Source organism: Dermacentor albipictus, chromosome 3 (assembly GCF_038994185.2).
Source record: "Dermacentor albipictus isolate Rhodes 1998 colony chromosome 3, USDA_Dalb.pri_finalv2, whole genome shotgun sequence".
Classification (NCBI taxonomy): domain Eukaryota; kingdom Metazoa; phylum Arthropoda; class Arachnida; order Ixodida; family Ixodidae; genus Dermacentor; species Dermacentor albipictus.
In genome coordinates this window covers 5481571-5501473 of record NC_091823.1, presented here as the reverse complement: position 1 = coordinate 5501473, position 19903 = coordinate 5481571, and the positions used below count along the sequence as shown (strand labels likewise).

The window sequence follows — 19903 nt, the reverse complement described above, 5'->3', positions numbered from 1 at the left end:
ACAAGATAAAGGCTATAAAACTACACTAACCTTTAATAAAGCGTTCGTTCTTTGCCAACCGCTTGTCGAGTTACTTCACGAGGTTTTGGGGACAACCTATGTACGTACAAAGGGCACCACAGCAAACTTTTTTTCCTTTTCTGTTTTTCTTGTTTCTTAGCAGCCCTTTGAACCATTTGGAAAGCATCTCGCAGGTTAGTGATAGCAAATTAACAGAATAACCAGCCTTCTCGAGCCTATCTATCTGTTTTCAAAAGCTTTCTTGTGTACTGTGTGGACATGACTTAGCAGTGGCAGACCTAAGAGCTGAGTACGGTTTCCCCTGTTCAACAAGTTTGGAATGGCGAGAAGAAAACGCTTGAGCTTATCCAGAACAACAAATTACAGTTTCTATGATCTGTGCTTAACGTTCCAACAGGAACATGTTTGTTGGCACTATTCGCCTAGGGCAAAGAAACCATGGCTTGAATTTTATTCTTGCCATTCCAAACTCGCTAAACATGGGATAGCGCACTTCGTTCTTAGGTCTGTCATTGCTAAGTCACGCCAATCGCGTGCCCAACGCCGCAGTAGGCGCCGCGCTTGACTCCACTCTGTACGGAGCGGTGGGCGAAGAGGTCATCGAGGCACCCGGAGAAGAACGCCCCTCCTCGTTCGTTTACCTCCGTGCTTCGTACACGAAAGGCCCGCTTCCGGCCAGATGCCCGAAACACTGCAACACGTACTGTGCGAGTGCCCAGCATACATGCTGGAGCGAAGGACGTTAGACAGTTTCCTAGCCAGCGTTGGCAGACAACTACTGTCGGAGGAAGCTATCCTCGGCCCATGGCCTGACACTGCAATTTCAATGCGTGCCACAAAAGTATTGTTGAAGTTCCTGCAGGACACCAAGCTCGACGAGCGGCTCTAGCGAGGCAACTGTCTCATGTACATAAGCACTCACCACTTCTCTTATCATCATCGTCCATCCTTTCACTCCCCTTCCCTCTTCCCCAGTGCAGAGTAGCAGACTAGAGCGCACTAGCTCAGGTCTTTCCCATCAATAAATTCTATTCATTCATTCCGGCCCGCGTGCCTCGCTCGCGCACCCGAGAATGAGCCGCGTTCGCCGGCTCACGCTTTCACGTGCAGCGGGCCGCGACGCTTTTAGCGCCCTTGCACTTTATGCGGAACCTCACGGCGACGGAGTGTCCTGTAGAATGCGCCTGGAGCGTCCATGTAATTGCCATCGCAATAAAAATTGGCTGCGGCTTAGCACAGCGAACCCTGGATATGCAAAGCGAAAGCTTGGTTTTGCCTGGTTAAGTCTATAGGTTTCACGTGGTTAATCTTTGATTTATCTGTAATTATTCTACTTAAGTATACAATCATGGTATGACGATTGTGCCTAAGTCGGTGGCTAGGCATGACTGTGATTAAGCTTGGGTTGCGGAGAGCGCATGCGCAAAGCCAGCGGCGGCGGCGGCGGAGCTCGGCGCGGCGAGTCATGTGATGCGTTGTCAAGGTCAAATTGCTGGCGACGGCGAAACTCGGCTCGACGCGGTTAGTAAAGCTTTAAAAATTTCACCCCCGCCCGGGCCGACCCACGGCGGAGGTGAAGCAGGTGTTAAGCACTCCTCATACGTGGGCCGATTCCGAAGGCAGTGAAATGCCGGGCCGACCCGCGGCGGAGGTGGAATTCGCCATTAAGGGGCCCACATAGCTTCGCTAGTCATCCTTCTTCACTGAGTGGAAGGGCATTGATTTTTTTTAGACATGTACCAGCCGGCCCAAGTTAGCACTTTTTTGAAATGCTACATAACAGTCCGATGCACCGCATACATGACGCGTTTCAACTTTTCACGTGCTTGAATGGACACCGTAGATGAGTTCTGCCGCAATTTCATATATTTGGTTTTGTAATATATTTTAATGCCTTAGCACTATAGAGTGCCAAATTGCGAAAAATGTCTATGTGTGTGAATAGTGGGAAACTGGTTACGTGGTAATATGAAGGTGTCTTTAGACAATATATTCTTTTATAAAAATGCTATGACCGTAATGATATACCTGCCGTCTTCGCAAACGAGCTCCACGACGACGCGGAAATACTATGCAGCTGCTTAAGTTAATCTAAAAAGATTAATTAACAAAAATGTGTGAATTACCGTTTTGTTAATAGCTTGACGGTAGTTCTTTAAATGGAAAAAGTGTAGGGTGCCGCAATTTATGTCGTATGCATTTCTCAGAAATAAACAAAATAACTGAATGCCAAATCCAGGCACTATCGACAATGAACCCGTCCCGCTGCGCGTCAGACGGCAATGCCCCGTAAAGAAGTGTCGGGCGGACGATAGCATGCCGCGGCGAGCCCTGACCCCGACACACATCGGCACATGCTGGCCAGGCAGAAGCGTGCTGTATCAGTGGATGCTAGGGAGCTTTCATTTGCCCACACGCACAATTGGGACATAGGCGGGCGTATGAAGGCTTCCTTTGCAGAATCCCAAAAGATACTGGATAGCCAGCTACCTCCAAATTGACTCGAATAATTTTATACTTGATTTCTGCATGCGTGAGATATGCATGCTTTTTTTATCGCAATAGTAACTATGGGGTGACTCCAAGCGAATGTTTGCCGTCTGCGACGCCGTGAGGCTCCAAATATATATTTAGGCATAGACCGTTTTATCGGCGAGGAGGAACGCAGCCTCGAACCAGCGCCCTCCGCCGCTCTCCTCCTCCCACCGGTATGTGCGGATTCCGTTTTCGCCCAGCGGCAGCTTGGAAAGGTAGCGGTCTAATTCGCGATTAGTGCGATTTTAACGTGTCTTGATTGGAATTTCTGCGATGTCAGATGACACAAGGTCGACAAGCTACCACTCTGCTGTGTTCGGCTGCAAAAATAACTTTCGGAAGCAAGCGTGAAATGCATCTTCAGCCGCGGCAACTTCGTGGACACCGCCGCTGCGATAGCAGAGAAGTGTCCGCTTTGTATTGCCGGAATACACAGAAAGGACTTGATGCCATCGCGTGTGTGTTCGGAAGGTTTTGTTCCCAGTGAGCGCTCGGCGACGAACTCGGAATTCGGCGCCCATCATCACATTGGGAAATGAAAGAAAGGTGCGTATTCGAGTCGGTCAACCATTGCGACTGCTATGAAGTTAGCTATTTCTTCGTTCATGCACATTAAACTTATTCTGTACAATCGTGTTCTAATATTATCATGCTTGGCAAGCAATGTTCTGGCGGAAGTTTACCGAGGGCGTGTGATGAAACAGTACGTGCCGACTAAGAAATGAAGGTGTGTTCTTTTCCATTCTGTAACCAAAGCCACGCCATCCGTGTGTCGGCCGGCCCTAGTTCACACGGGCTCTGCCGTGCTTCCAAATATCGCCGGGAAGCTGTCGACGCCGCTCATCGCGCGCTGTATTACTGCAGGAGATGAAGTCGCTGTTGCAAAGAGTTGTTCGTTTTTCATATCTCTCGAGTGGGCGATGTGCCCTTGCACGCACAGGCACCATTCCAGACCTAAGAGTGCGCATAATCTTTCAACACGTCGCGTGCGTCTAGTTGATCGCGGCATATTCGCGGCCACTATCATAAGCTCATTTTATCCAACTTAACAGCCGGCTCTTAACATGGATAAAGCGAGCTTATCTAAAGGGCCCTTTCGATCAAGTTACTTTACAGTTCTTTATTTTGTAAAGCTTGATGCCCGGGTGCGAGACAAACAATGTTTAAAATATCGTACCACGAAAATTTTAGCTAGCGAAACGTGTGTCCTCGGAGCATCGCGGTTACCTGGATCGGGATGTATACGCTGGTGCCGCACACCACGTGACACATGGAGACACCTATGATTGTTGTCGGAGGGATACCGTGATAGAGTTTAAGGCTACACATACGATAATAACAGGTTACATGTAAACGTTACGTATCGACAATGTTCAGACTTGACTCGCCTCCTATTTCGATAGCTGCCGTGGTTGCTCAGTGGCTATGGTGTTAGGCTGCTGAGCACGAAGCCGCGGGATAGAATCCCGATCACGGCGGCCGCACTTTGATGGGGGCGAAAACACCCATGCACTTAGATTTAGGTGCACTTTAAAGAACCCCAGGTGGTCAAAATTTCCGGAGTCCTCCACTACGGCGTGCCTCATAATCAGAAAGTGGTTTTGGCACGTAAAACCCCGTAATTTGATTTTTTTTCCTATTTCGATCGTGGGCAGAGCTGCGGGAGCGCCTCTAGGCCCGTCGCCGTTCGATATAGCGGCTATATCGAAGCTAAATGCTTAGCGAAGACACGCTAACAAATTTCCCAATCCAAACAACTTGTTGACACCTCTAGGGAATGCGCGAAAACTTGTCACTCGTCATGAACAGCACGTTCGCAGTGCACCTTCCAGCGCGATCCTACATACCAGCATGGCGCCGGACGATAGACGGCGCTGTGATCGCAAAATGGCGGCGCTCTCAATAAAACGGTCTATACGTATATTATATGCCATGCGATGTTATATGTCATGTATTATATGTGGGTTATATTGCTGCACGTACACTCTTGAACAAAATTACACCCTTTGGGTCGTATCTTGCCACACAACAATAATCGTCATTGGTCTTGTCCGAATTTCCTTTCTTTAACGCTGCGAGCCCGCTACTTCCAAGTCAGGAATGGCATGCGCGTTATCAGCATGATAGAGCATTCTCGACAGGAAAGTAGCGAGCGCAGCGTTTTCAGGAAACGAAACGCAAGCAAGACAGATGACTATTATTGTTGTGTGGCAAATATACACCCAAAGGGTGTACATTTGTTTAAGTGTGTAATGCTAAAGTAGCTCATATCAGATCTTACATTCCTGTCTAAATTATTCCTCAGAATTTTTAGAATGGCATCCCACAAACAAATGTCAGGAAACAACACTCACAGCGCATACTTTTTATTTTAAATCTTCTCATACTATTCTCTTACTTCATGTGTCGGTCCTCGAAGACGTCATCATCACACGCTCACACAAACATATAAATGACAACTATACAAATACCATGGTTGGCTTCCGCGCTAAACTTTCTCAACATGTCATGATTCAGCTCAAGCACCAAATTATCGATGGCGATAAAAGCTCCAGGCTGGACACCAGAACCATCTTGGGCTAGACCTAACCAAGGCCTTCGATAACGTCATGCATGAGGCCATATTGACCCAACTGGCACAACTCCAGGTTGGAAACCGAACATATATCTACGTCAAGAATTTCCTTACAGGTCGCACGGCCGCCGTCACCATCGGAGGGTTGCAGTCGCCAATTATTCACTTCGGTTGCAAAGGCACGCCGCAAGGATCGGCTCTGTCCCCTTTTCTGTTTAACGTAGCCCTACTCGGACTGCCACCTGCATTAGCTAGCATCCCCAACCTCAAGCATAGCCTGTACGCAGACGACATCACCTTGGTCACCGGAGGTAGCGAGGGGGACATCCAAGACACGCAGCAGGCCATCAACGAAGTTGTTGCATACTATAGAACCGCGTGGCCTGGAGTGCTCCCCACAGAAATCGGAGTTCCTTGTATACAAGCCTTCGTGGGGAGGTCGACGCCCAGATCCTCACACCTCTCCCGAGATACAACTCCACGTGCATCAGCAACGCTTTCCCTACGGTGCCCCTAGCATCCGTATCCGTGGCTTATGCACCCAACAAAACGGCACAAATATGGGAATACTCAAGCAATTAGATACTAATATACATCAAAACACTTGCCTCATTGCACACATCACAAATCGACATCACGTCCTGAGAGAAAACGACCTGATACGCCTGGTGACCCCCTACGCCCAGAGCAGGATCACCTATGTCGCCCCGTACCTTAGCCTCAGTGCGACTGACAAGCTCAAACTCAATACCATAATCAAAAGGGCCTATAAACAAGCCCTACATCTTCCTATTTCCACCTCTAACAATAAAGTGGACGACCTCGGCATTCACACCACCATAGACAAGCTTATTGAAGCTCAGCGTACCCGATACGAACAACTCGCCAATTCCACCGCGGGCAGGCACATTCTACGCATCTTAGGCACCTTCCGCCCGGGTAGGTACGGAAGAGTGACGGGCGGAGGAGATGAGGAAGGAGGCGGTGCGTCGCGGAGGAGGAGGGTAGATGGAGGCGCGCTTGGTCATTGGCTGGGTCACCTCCACTAGCGACTCCTACGATCTCTCTGCGCCAGTGCGCGCTATCGATGCACATGGCTCCTCTGGCAATCGAGAGCGCCAAGTGAGAAGGAGGGAGCAGCAGCTGCAAGCGGCGCAGGCCGAGCACTAGTCGACCGACCCCGAAGTCGTCGGCAAGCGCCGGGCTGAACGAGAGCGACAAAAGGCGAGGCGTGCCCAGGAGTTCCTTACAGTGGCATATATCATCTCCCTAATAGCAGTTCACACTTTATAAAGTATGAAGAAACTGGCATAAAACGTGCGAAATAAAAACTAAGCCTAGGAAGACTGCAATGCTTACACAGAATCAAAGCATCTGGAAAACATTCTGCGCGCAATGCACAGAAAGCGAATAGCACGCATACGCTTGCGCGTAACCCGCGTTCACGATGGGAAACGTCACTGTAATTTTTCAGGCTGCTCTATCTCCGGGATCGACCCACGAAATAGGTTAGAAACATACCCCATACGTAAAAGTAATGGTAATTCCCTAGCTCTAAAAGATGTTGAGAGGCTATTCGTACAGATTTCTTTATGAAAATTAGTGATCTTGTGTATAAAAGTGATATTTTGCTCCTGATGGATAGCCGTCTTTCTTGCACTAGTCAGTACAGGCGTGGTACACAATCATGCCGAAACAAATGTTCCTGCTGTAAATATATGCGTCTGTGTTTTACTATACGATTCGATACTTATTATTCTTACTTGGTTCGTATTCGAAAAAGTTTATATTCGCTCACCTCTATTGACGTGCCCTCGTGGTTCCGTAGTATTGAATATTACAGCCCCTCTTACTCGCAGCAATCAACCTGAAAGAATGCTTCTCTTCAAAGCGTCTTTTCAAAAATGGGAAGTAACGAAAATAAAAAAAGGGGGAGAAGAGAGATAATAGGAGCTAAGGTCCAGAAGCACTACTCGTTTCCTTACGTGTTTTTTTGCAAAATGCTCCGAGCGATATTCTCTCGTGTCATCGACGCCTTGTTCCGGACGAATGGACTTGGACCAACCCTTGCAGAGGATGACAAGTGAATTCACAAAGTAGACATTGTGTACATGTGCTCTGAGAGATTGACTCTCTGAAGTGTTCCAGCACTCAGTTTATTTGTCCGAGCTCATCAGAATCGCTTGAACATAACATCAAAAGTGTTTCACGTTTGACGTTATGCCAACAAGTTATTTCCGGCAAGAACCGGTCCTTCGTATGGACCGGCGCAAATCCATAAGGAATGTGCAGTGATATCGCGCTAAAATTATTGCTCCTGACTTCATGTGTTCCACATCACAGTCCTTCATTTATATTGCCCAAGGTGATTTGTAGTTTTAATAACACAGAGTTCTTGATGTCTTCCGTGAATTTGGACAGACTCGCATTTATTTACCTTACGCAGCCTCTTTTCCAAATCGCGTTGTTCGATGCAACCGCAGACTATTCCGAACTCTTGCCGAGGTTGTGAAGTTCTGGAGCTTCCTCGCTGAAAGCTACGACTTCGTGGAGCATCGGGACAATTTTGAGGGGCATATCTTTGGCACACAGAGGGTTTTGAGAGCGTGGAGCGAGGGCTCAGTTGAGCTCGTTGAGCTTTCGATGTGAACAAATTGTTGCAGCGGTTCCTGCGGCGAGAACAAATTGAAAAGAACGCGTGCATGAAGCATCAACTTTGAGAGGTGCCCAATTTGGTCACAAGTTAAGCAGACATTTCACTCAATGGGATAACGCCATTTTATTGCGTGAACGTCATGATGATTTTTGATGCAATCTGATTGATTGATTGATTGATTGATTGATTGATTGATTGATTGATTGATTGATTGATTGATTGATTGATTGATTGATTGATTGATTGATTGATTGATTGATTGAAACCAATCAATGCTCAGCACTATAATGTTAATTTCCTTGCAGCTTTCACAGCTTGTCGGGTAAATATGCAAGGCAGTCGCTAATTGAGGCCCCTCGGAAAGAGGAAGATAGATATATTCTTATAAAATACCGAAGCCAGTAAGACAGTGAGTTGGCATGGAATAACAGCAACAATGCAGGCCCCTGAAAACGCCTTTTCTCTTCTTGGTGCACGTTGTTTCAGCTACTAACTAATCTGTAAAATAACTGATAATGTTTGTTGTTGTTGTCGTCGTCGTCGTCGTCGTCGTCGCTTCCATGCCCACAAGTGTTATTCTGCCTTGCTTGCGAATGTATTCATGCGTCTAAAATGTTACTGCTATTTCGGGATGTGGAGTTGATACTGGCCCTCCTCCGGTTAATGACGACGCCTGGAAATAATGTAACGAGTTCTTGTCGCTTATAGAGGGACTGTATGTCAAGGTCTATGCAAAACGTGAGGAAGTCACGACTTCTCTTATCGAGGTCAGAGATGCCCAGAATGAGCTTGAAAAACGAACTGCATAAATTGACAATATGCTTTTTGCAGTTGAAAACAGTATTCGGCCGTCTGAAGGCAAAATGTACGAAAGCTCCGTCCCTCAGGTGAACCATCGACTCGACGACATCGACGACCGAACACGCAGAGAAAATCTAATATTTCACGGTATCGCTGACAGCGCTTCAGAAGCGTTGGAGCAATCTGACCAGAAATTTTGCGCAGAGCTTAATTTAACGTCGCATTAAACCTAAAATCTGAGAAGAAGCGACGACCGCGTATCTCGTCCGCATAGATCGGCCAAATTTGTTCCTGAAAAATGTCAGCCACTTATTGTAAAATGTCCATCTTTCAAACTGGAATATAGTATACTCTCACCACGAAGAAAGCTGAAAGTTTCTAGAATATCCGTCAACGAAGGTTCTTGCCGGACAACGACAAACTTGCGCAAAAAGATTTTTTTTATTCCAGTAAAGCCAGTGGTCTGCAGTTCTCCGTATCACATAATAAATTGTACATAAAATAAGGAATGCTACGTTTACTCTCCTTCTACTAACAGCGTCCGTGAACTTTGCCAAGGCAATTACAAGGGCCGAGTTCTTCCCTTGCCGGTATATAGTGGCACACTGGTGTCTATATCTAACAACGCGCAGCATAGTACAGCTTGTACAGGTTTGTCTTTTTTTATTGCTGACGTCTTTGTGCTCACGCAAACCAGGCTGTCCGAGAAAATCGGGAAGACGCGAACTGTTTAACTGTGACAAAGTATACACCATTTACTGCTGGGCACGGCGGACCAGGAACTGCCATGGCACTGACAGAAGCCGTGTTGTTCATTGTGCAGGTTGGTTCCAATACGAGCTCCTTGCGTAGCGATTATCGTGCTGTTATGGTGCTTCCGTGCACACGCGGCTACGCCTTGCAATGGCTGATGAGTGTCTCATTGTGTGTAAACTGCTACTTTGCGGCGATGTCGAAGTAAAGCCCAGCTCTACACAGGCCGCAATGCTGAAACACTTATTAGAGGGGCAGCCTGACCTTCGTAACGAAATCCAAGAGCTGCAAATGCATTTCTTGAAAACTGAGAAGCTGATTTTTGGAACTTTCCAGTATGTTTAATAAAAATGCAGACACAGATCACGGAAACAATACATACCTCGGTAGCAAATACCAATAGCTTACAGTCTATTGAACATATGATCAGCTTCCAGGCTAAAAACCTAACAGACATTGAGGATCGAAGCCGACGCTCTAATCTAGTCATTCATGGGATACCTGAAATTCCAAACGAGACTGAAAACACACTCAAAGATAAAATTGTTAAGAATATATTTAATAAAAAATTTAATGTGCAATGTGATTATGACGGTCGTATTCACAGATTAGGAAGGCAAGGTGACAAGCGACCAGTAATTCTGTATCGTCAGAATTTTCATGAGAAGATAGAAATACTACAAAATGCAAAAAAAAACTGAAGGGAACTAGTTTCTTCATCCAGAATGACTACTCGGAATGTACCTTAAAGAAGCGCAAACTTCTGTGGGTAAGTGCAAGAAACGATAAGCTTCACGGAAAGAAGGTCACACTTGTATACGACAAGCTCAAAGTATACAAGCATGTTTTCTTTTGGGACGAATGGCAAAACAAACAGGTACAGGTTGCAGATAGTCGCCCTAGGAAAACACAATCGGGAATCAATGAGCCTTCACGGCATAAGCGACTACGATTATTTATTATTCATGCTAGAAGTATTGTAAATAAAACAGATTCCCTAGAAGTACTGCTGCTTCAACACGGCCCACACATTGGTGTTATTACTGAAACTTAGCTTCGCGAGGATATTAACGACCAAGACATCTTTCCTCCCTGCTATAATGTTTATCGCGTAGATAGGTCTTCTGTGGGAGAAGGTATGGCGGTCCTAACTAAAAGTCAGATAGAAACTGTCATTCTAGACATAATACCTACGTTGGAATGTATCAATGTATATATATTAAGATATCTCTTTGGGGTTATGCCCTCGTTCTAGTCGCAACTTACAGACCTCCTGACGACCCTCCTGAACTTTCGCATGAATTATGGTCTTGTATCAATAAATATTTAAACATTAAGACTATTCTGGCAGGTGCTTTTAATTTGCCCGGAATAGACTAGTTGCACCTTCCGCCTAGACCACATCATAGTCAGGATATTCATGTACTATTTGATATCATGTTAACACATGATCTCAAACAAGTTGTTCTTGAGCCGATACGTGCACAAGTTTCATCTTCAGTTTTGGGCCTTGTTTTCCTTGCTCGCAAATTCACTGAATTCACTGTGCTGATCGAGCAGAGGCTGTCTGAACGCTATTTTGTTTGTGCTTCCTGACTGCTTGATTCCTGTGCTAAAACCAAAAAAATCATCTGTCCATTTTGTCAAAGATTATTCTTGTGCTAACGATGCATGCGTGATTGATTACTTGGAAAATTGACTAACTAATTTTGACGAAAATATTGTTAACTTACTTTGGACCCGCTTTAAGGACATGTGTAATTTTTGTCTTGATAAATTCATAAAAATAAAAAAAATCAATTTGACAAGCAAACACGATGGATCAATCGCAATGTCATTCAAATGAAACGCAAAATTAGAAAGTTAGAAAAGGTCCATGCGAGCCAACCTTGATATCTGACGTGCAGGGCAAGCTAGCACTTGCCGTGCATAGTTCAAAGGACTCTTATTTTAACTCATCACTTCCTAATTTTATCACTAAGGATCCAAGTAAATTTTAGAATTGCATTCCCGCGAAGAAACCAATATCCCAAACGACTGTAATTGGACAGATGGTTATGAAGAAGGTAAAACTTGCTCATCACTTTAATATGTTTTTTCACAGAGTTTTCTCGAATCCCAGTGATTCTTCCCGTAATTGCACACTGTACCAACCGTGTGAAGTAAATTTTATATCATATGCCGGCGTCCTCTCTATGTTGTTGAACGTAAAACCTAAATGTTCAAGTGGGCCTGACAATATCCCTAACTTGTTTTTCCCTAGATATGCTGTAACCTTATCGAAGTTACTTGTTATAACATTCCATGCTTCATTATTGCCGTCTGAATTACTGAGTGATTGGAGGACAGCCCGAATTGCACCAATTCATAAAAAAGGAGACCGTATATTTCTTGAAAATTACCGTCCTATTCGTTTAACGTCATCATGCTGCAAACTCATCGAATATATCATAGCAAAAAGCATAACCAAAAATCTAGAAAAGCATTCAATTTTAACTAACTTTCAGCACGGTTCAGAAGAGGGCATTCGACTGTCACGCAGCTGGTCACTGTAGTTCATTCCTTTGCATCAGCCCTTGACAAGAACGGACAGCTAGGCATAATTTTCCTTGACTCCCGCATGATAAATTCATTCGAAAGCTTGAAAATGCAGGAATTCATCAGATGTGTATCTCTTGCGTTTCCGCTTATTTGTCTAATCAGAAACAATTCGCGGAGATAAATGCTGTAAAATCGGGCAGCTTTCCAGTCACATCGGTGCCAGTGTCCTTGGTCCTCTTCGTTTTGTTCTATATGTTAATGATATTGCTAACACAATTGAAGGTGGCGTACAGATCTGATTATTTATAAATACTTAGAAATGACCTTTAACAATACACGATCATATGGAACGATCACATAAATAACACTTGGGCTTCAGCCCTCAAAAAACTATGCCTGTTGAGACACAAACTTAAGAAAGCCCCATCTAACATTAAAATGCTATGCTACATCTCCCTATGTAGACCTAAGCTGGAATATGCATGCATAGTTAGGGATTCGTACAGAAAAACTATCAATAGTATTCAGAGAATTCCGAGAAAAGTGGTCAGATTTTTATTCAAGAAATTCCAATATCTGATTCCCCCACCGAACTTATGGAAATTAATAACATTGAACCACTCGAGCTTAGAAGAAAGAAACTTGAATTCCTTAACCTACTTCACACTAGCAATTTATCCCTTGACCCAGCTGAATATGTATCGCAGTTATCAACCAGAACTACACGCCACCGCAGACATCATGCATTAACCCCTTTGCATGAACGAACATATACAAGTTTTCTTTTCATCGAACTGTAACCGAATGGAAATGTTTAATTGAATCCACATCCTAATTTTGTAATTTTATGGTTTTGTAAATCTTATTTTCATTGTATGTACCATACGCTATTGTATGCCCTCCCTGGCTGTCACACGTGCCCGCAATATTAGATAAATAAATAAAGAATGTAAAATAAAAAAAAGAAACAAAGCCCTAATACTCGAGGAATTGAGGTAAATGCAGGACATGATTAGATACTCTACCGGGACATTTAAGTACTTGCCCGATGACGAAAGCACTCCACAGTTAAATTCTGTCACCAGTACTGAACCACTGGGTAGGTGGGTGGGTGGGTGGGTGGATGGATGGATGGATGGATGGATGGATGGATGGATGGATGGATGGATGGATGGATGGATGGATGGATGGATGGATGGGTGGGTGGGTGGGTGGATGGATGGATGGATGGATGGATGGATGGATGGATGGATGGATGGATGGATGGATGGATGGATGGATGGATGGATGGATGGATGGATGGATGGATGGATGGATGGATGGATGGATGGATGGATGGATGGATGGATGGATGGATGGATGGATGGATGGATGGATGGATGTTATGAGTGTCCCATTTGAAACGCGGTGGAGGTTTGCGCCAGAAAGCTCTTGTCGTTATATTGCCTAATGTCCTACCTATGTTAAATAAGAAGAAAAAAGGAAAGGAAGAAACCACGATGAATTCCCATAACCGAACTTTCTGAGCCCCTATTGTGAATTTAGTTTTTTCACGCCTCCGTTGTTTGTCGTTTCCCTACTTTTCTTTCACCAATCTTCCAATCGCCGCTTACTAATCTCTATTGCGGACATGTTTACCTCCCCCCTGCGCTTGCTGAACCCAAGGACTTCAGGGAGGCCAGAGATGCCTAAATCGACCACTGGGCAAATATCTTCAATATATAATAAAACATGCTCCATCGTTTCCCTAGCTTTACCGCAGCAAGCACATGCTTCTTCTTCCTTCTTATATCTCGCTTTAAAAGTGCGTGTTCTAAGACATCCCGATCTCGCTTCGAAAAGTTATGAGCTTCCTTTTGTGATATCAAATTCTTTCTTTCCTGATTTCGTTTTTTCGTACTAAGTAGTTACTCAGCAGGTTTCTTTCCCCATTGCCGCCACCCATGATATTAGGGACCTTTAGCTTGTCTGCTATTCCGGCAAACGGGGGTAGCTTGGGCGGATTGCCGGATAGACGGGAGCGTAAACGTGGGCGGCCGGAGCAGTGCAGCCGTCTGGTGGTGCAGAGCTCAACCAGAAAAACATGACTCAACCCATCACTTTCGGTGGGTGTCGAACTCATTTGGAGATCTGGGCGAACCGACCATATATCCAAGTTCGATTCCATTTGACACCCTGAAGCTCGAGAGTCAAACTCACGACCTTTGATGTTAATTAAGACGAAATTAATTAAGGCACTCGAACCCACGAACCAACATAGAGATATGGGCGAACAGGCGATATCGCCAAGTTGGATTCTAATTGACATCGTGAAGGTTGAGAGTTGAACTCACTACCTTTGATGTTAAGGCGAAGTTTATTAAGACGCAGTTAACTAATATATAGTTAGTTAAGACATTCGAGCTCAATACCATAGGTGGGAGGCGAACCCGCGACCTTTGGTGTTGATTAGGGTGAAGTTAATTGATGCTCGCTTAATTAAGGTAGAGTTAACTAAGGCACTCGAACACACGAATTTTGGTGAGCGAAAACAAGTAATAGGAGCTGGTTAACAACGCATTCGAGTGAAAATGTCAAGTAACGTAATGAATGTCTCGTGAGCGCGCAGGCCATCGGCTTCATCCTCTTTAGCTAAAGTTACTATCAACGTTTCATTATTATAACTTCAGGAACCCGTCATCTATTCTCATCTGCATGGTGTGAACCTTGGAATGCATTTTTTTTTTCAGCGAATCTCGGCACGGTTTCCGTAAGTACTATTCCTGTGATATGCATCTATTATGCTTTACTGCTTACACAGCATGAGTTTTAGACAAAGGCTCAGTTACTGACTGCATCTTTATAGACCCAGACAAAGTGTTTGCTAAAGAAGCCCATCAATTACGTTTCTACAAAATGAGAATTCTAAATTTTGACTCTAATATATTTAAATGCGTTGAGTGTTCTTTGATTAATCGCGCACGATACCTAACCACCAACGACTGCGACTAAAATTTTTGTAATGTAAAATCTGGCGTTCCACAGGGGTCGGTTTGGGGCCTCATCTTTTTCTAATTTATATTAACGGGCTTCCTGACACAATAACTTCTAATACCGCCGCGGTATCTCAACAGGTTAGATCATCGTACGCGTAATGCGAAGAGGTGGGATTGTTCCCCACCTGCGGCAAATTGTTTTTTTCATCCACTTTCATTTCCAATAATTTATCGTTTCTTTAATTCAATAAGTAAGCACAAGTAATTTCCTCTATGTTGTCCTTGGTGTCCCTGTTTGTTGGCTTCTTGTGATATGATTAATAAAAACCGGGCCACTCGGTTAACCCTCTTCTTCTAGCTCCTTCTAATACCACGTTATTTGCAGGCAAATTTGTTATTCACCGTGAAATAGCTAACGAATCTGACCTCTCTGTCCTCCACTCTGACTTGGACAATAAATCAAAGGGGTGTAGGTAATAGGTTATGACCCTGGATACAAATAAAAGTAAGAGAATTACACTCTCTCGCTGTTCTAATTCGACTGACTTCCTTGCTTATGAAATAGATGGCTCATTACTAGAACACCTAATTTACTATAACTATATTATTGTGCACATAACGGATAACCTTTCATGGCATACGCACATTAATTATATAATCAACAATGCTAACCGTGCACTAGAATACCTACGTCGCAATTTAGCTGAAGCACTAAACCATTTAAATTTATTACTATATCGAGCACTAATTATACATAAACTCGAGTATGCGTCTGTTATCTGGGACCCGGCCTGACGCGTAGCCTTGCGGATGCAGTAGACTGCGTCCAGAATTGTTGAACTCGCTTTATTTTATCAACCAGCTGATCGCCTACTGCCAGTGTATCGCTATTGAAATCTAATCTTGGCCTTCCGAACTTGCTTTTAAAAAAATTTTCACATCTTCGTCTCTTTCATAAATCTTTTTTTTTCTTGGACCAGTCACGAAACGCGAACTTTTATCACAACCATCGTGTTTGTCATCTCGCACTGATCACCATTATAAAGTCGCCATTCCTTTCCGCAGTACCAACCTGTGACATGATTCAGTTGAACACAAGATTAGCGTAGAATTAATGGAGCCACCTTCCCGCAACCAGCGCCTGCACTGAAGATCCCGTCTTTTCAGGCTGCCGTTATTGACCACTTCTCAGATTAATTTGCATTGCTAATTGTTAGTTGATAATTTTTGTAGTTTGCATGTGTAATAATGTTGCTTACGGTATTGACATTTAAAGCATCCGTTATTGATCACCTACTATAATAGCCTGCACTGCTAGTTATTAAATTTTGTACTTAATTTAGTTTCCTATATAGTAGTGTGTTTTGTTATTGGGATTTATACGAACACAATGTACCCCCCTACCCCTCTGTAATGACTTTGGGTCGGAAGGGTACTGCAATAAATAAATAAATAAATAAATAAATAAATAAATAAATAAATAAATAAATAAATAAATAAATAAATAAATAAATAAATAAATAAATAAATAAATAAAAAGCGTGAGCATTCCACAGATGTAGTTTTATAAGAGCTCTCACTACGGCACTTTTGATGTCGTGCTCTGGTGGTCCACAGTGATTTCTTTAAATATCTTTTAGCAAGTCAGCGTGCACGCATGTGACCGATACAAGGACTGAAGCTTTCCACTTAAGGAGGCTCCCAGAAGTTTTCAAAACAGGGAAGCCGCCATGAAGCTGCACTTCCTATACGCCTTTGCCAACGGCACGAAAAGATTACGTTACACAAAGAAGGGGGCATAAGGAAGCAAATCGTTGATGAGGAAGTTGTCGTCAGAAAGGGTTTTTTTTTCATATACGACGCCCTGGTACGTTTAGTCACATTCGCAGGTGTGTCTCCATCTCTCATATTTCCTTCTCATCTACGAGCCCAAAACAATTACCTTTCCGGAATAGACTCGGGTAAAAGTTTCACTGACACAGGCGCGCCTTGTCTTTCTTTTTTATAGTTACGGGCAAAATCAGCACGAAGAAATGTATATTTATACATACCACGTATAAAGTATAAGTATCAGTTATTTAAGCATAAAACTAAAGAAAATGAACACTATGATAGCACCACCAATAATCACATCGACTGTATGTCTTTGTTGAAAACAAGACCGCCACAAATGCTGTATCGACTTGCGTGGATGACACAGCAACATCGCACGGGGAATTTCACTCATGGGTTGCGATGCTCCGGGTAAATGGTAAACTTATATTGAGTGCAGCCAGCAAGATCAGCGGTGAACATTGAATGGCAATGCCAAAGGCTTAATTATGATTACGAATAATGAAGTAAATGTATTTCAGTTTTTATTGTTTGGTTCTTTGATTATAATACGCTGGGATATTCAGAGTGAAAGACTAGCAAAACCAATTATAAGAATTAAAGCGAATCATTGCCGTATTATTTACCGCAAGAACTTAAAAAAAACATATATGATTCATAAATTGGGCAGGGATGACTGCCACTAACATAACGAATGTATTCAGATCTCTTGAGGTGAGGTGAGTACTTTTCTGTGACAATCAATGGATAGCTTCTGGGAACGCAGATCACCTGTTTTATTCTGTAACACACTTTGACCAGCTCACGGCAGTAAACGTGCATTGAAATGCACGGCGAAGTATACTGTCAATTGGGCTGAGAACCGCGTCGTCAACATAAATATTTATTGGGTATTTACTCAAGAGTACAGTTCGGCCTAAACCTCATATTCGGGTATCCTCTATTTAATGATATCTGTTATTCACGTTGGAACAAATTCCTATCTTTGTCCAAAGCTCCACACCCACTACATTTGCGCGACTCCGTGGGGATCAGTGCTTTCTTATTCTTCGATTTTCCAAGGCCATTAGCGCTCGAGTCCCATGTACATCCTAGTGAGACCCACTTATATATCTTAGTACACCAGCCTGTTTGTACCTAAGTGACTAAGACGCACGTAAAAGTGCACAGCAAGGTTTCTCTACTGTATGTGCAGTGGAGCTGCTCAACGTGCTATTCCTGAAAGATGAACGCACAACATTTGTCGCTGTACAAATGTTTCCCGGGTGCATTGAAATTTCCACGCTGTAGCGGGTCATGCCGGAACCTGGCAGCTCAAGGGCCTGCGAGTGAGCCTCACCAGATCCCTGCTGGGGCTTGCGAACAGGTCCATGGATCCTGCGCGCTGCAGCTGCGAGCTCCAGGCCATCACGTCAACCCGCGCGTGCTCGGAGACGGTGGAGCGGCGGCCTGCCAGCCTGGACGATGGGGGCGCCTGCAGGCGGCGCCACAGCGACCCCAGGGAGCCGAACAAGGTGCGCAGCAGACGGCCAATCTTGGACAGCCAGCGGCCGTGTCGCGGCGGCAGGCTGCACTCCTCGCGCGCTGTCTGCAGCTCGATCTCCACGAACGGGTCCAGGTCCGCGGCATCCTCCAGGATCATGGCTACAGCCGCCGCCCTTCGGCCCGCTCACGCCATGCCAGGATGATAATGTCCATCACCATCTGAATGTTGATGAACGCCGAGAATGTTTCGGCAAAAGACGATGGCATGGAGAGTTCCTGTCATTTGGTTTCATGACAATGCGCCCTTTTCATTTTTCTTCACAAGGAACAGGCTGACGATGTGTCCAATCTCTTCCTTTTAGAGCGTTAGCTTTTCTTTGTTTGTTGCTCACTCTAACACCGTTAGCCCCGTACACAGCGAGACAGTTGAGCGAGAGAGGCGCCAAAAGGTGTCTGCCATGCATCCGTAGTTATGCCGTCGTGGTTGCTCTATCGTCGTCATTGCAGCTTCTTCATCTGATTCGCATCATGCCGTCGCCGTGCTATACGCCTGCCACTCCAGCACGTGCCCTCTTCGTCATGTAGTCCTTGTCGTTCCAGCTTCGTCAACTGATTCTCGTCACGTCGTCGTCGTTGTACAGTCGCCGTCACGCCATCATCGTGATACACTCGTCGTCATCAAATTGTGGTCATGCCATCGTCATTATATACAGCCTTTGTCGTTTCAGTAATGTCATCCCTTCTCCGTCATTTCACCGTAATCCTGCTGTCGTCATTCAGTCGTGATTATCGCGCCCTTGTCATGCTATCACCGTCATGCAGTCGTCGTCATGCACGCGTTATCTTACGTTCCGTTGTCGTCTTGCCAGCTCCTGGTCCAATTCTCGTCACACAGTCGTCGTCATACACCGTCGTCACACAGTCAGCGTAAACGCATTGTCATCGTGCCGTCGTCTCCACGCTGTTGCCAACCGTTACATCATCGTCATCTCAGAATCGTAACCTCTATTGTCGCCATGCCGTCGACGCGTCGGCTGCACCAGTATTGCGGCGAGCATTCGAGTATGGGAGAGTAATCAACGACAAAAAGCATTTACACTCAAATATCATCGAGGAAGCAGGACCTTCAAACCAAGGTGTCAACCGGAAAAGCTTTCGGGTTTAGTTTTGGTTCAGGTTGCAGACGTCTGTATATTGTCACAAACCTTCAGAAGACTCTTGGGGTTTTAATAAACCTCAGAGCAGCGGGCTCTTGAAAAACGCGTCCGTCGGGGTTGGCTCGCGAGCAGGGAAGGCGCGCGGCCTTCCTTGTTCTTCAGGGCTCGACCCACTCTTGCCCTCGACCCACTACCTACATGTGGAATTATCCCCCCTTACGATCAAAAGCGTCGTCTCGATGCGGCAAAATAAGCGTAAGCAATAAAAACAAAACAAGCAAACTAAAAAAATAACACAACGCCGACAAAGCGAGAGTACGAAAAAAGAAACCTGCCGCGGCACAGTCAATGAACAGAGAGGCAAGCTCACGAAGATAGATGAAAAGCAGAAACAAACAAAGGTGAATGAGAGAAAACAAATTATGAACGCGCAGTGCACGGCTTCATGTGCACAACGTGAACTATTTCCGAGCTCGGTTGTCTTTGTGTCCGGGTCCGTGTCTGCGATGTTGCGTCCGGGACCACTTCGTAGTTGACGTCACTGACGTGGCGTAGTACTTTATACGGACCA

General features: G+C 44.8%; 1 protein-coding gene and 1 long non-coding RNA gene across 3 annotated transcripts; one reads left to right on the top strand and one right to left on the bottom strand.

The window, feature by feature from the left end:
• The first annotated feature begins 2493 nt into the window (after positions 1-2493).
• Positions 2494-19804, top strand: LOC135920176 (uncharacterized). 2 transcript variants are annotated; one of them, XR_010570190.1, is made up of 2 exons: positions 2494-3102; positions 18057-19804. It is a non-coding gene; the product is annotated as an uncharacterized lncRNA (long non-coding RNA). The 2 variants fall into 2 exon arrangements; XR_011512620.1 differs by having other exon boundaries at positions 17981-19804.
• LOC135920175 (uncharacterized) lies at positions 7462-18332 on the bottom strand. Its single transcript, XM_065454318.1, has 2 exons — positions 18030-18332; positions 7462-7800 (listed from the first exon to the last, which is right to left on the bottom strand). Exons 1-2 carry the CDS (start codon positions 18330-18332, stop codon positions 7669-7671), a joined length of 435 nt encoding a protein of 144 aa, XP_065310390.1. The 3' UTR covers positions 7462-7668.
• Positions 19805-19903: the final 99 nt, after the last annotated feature.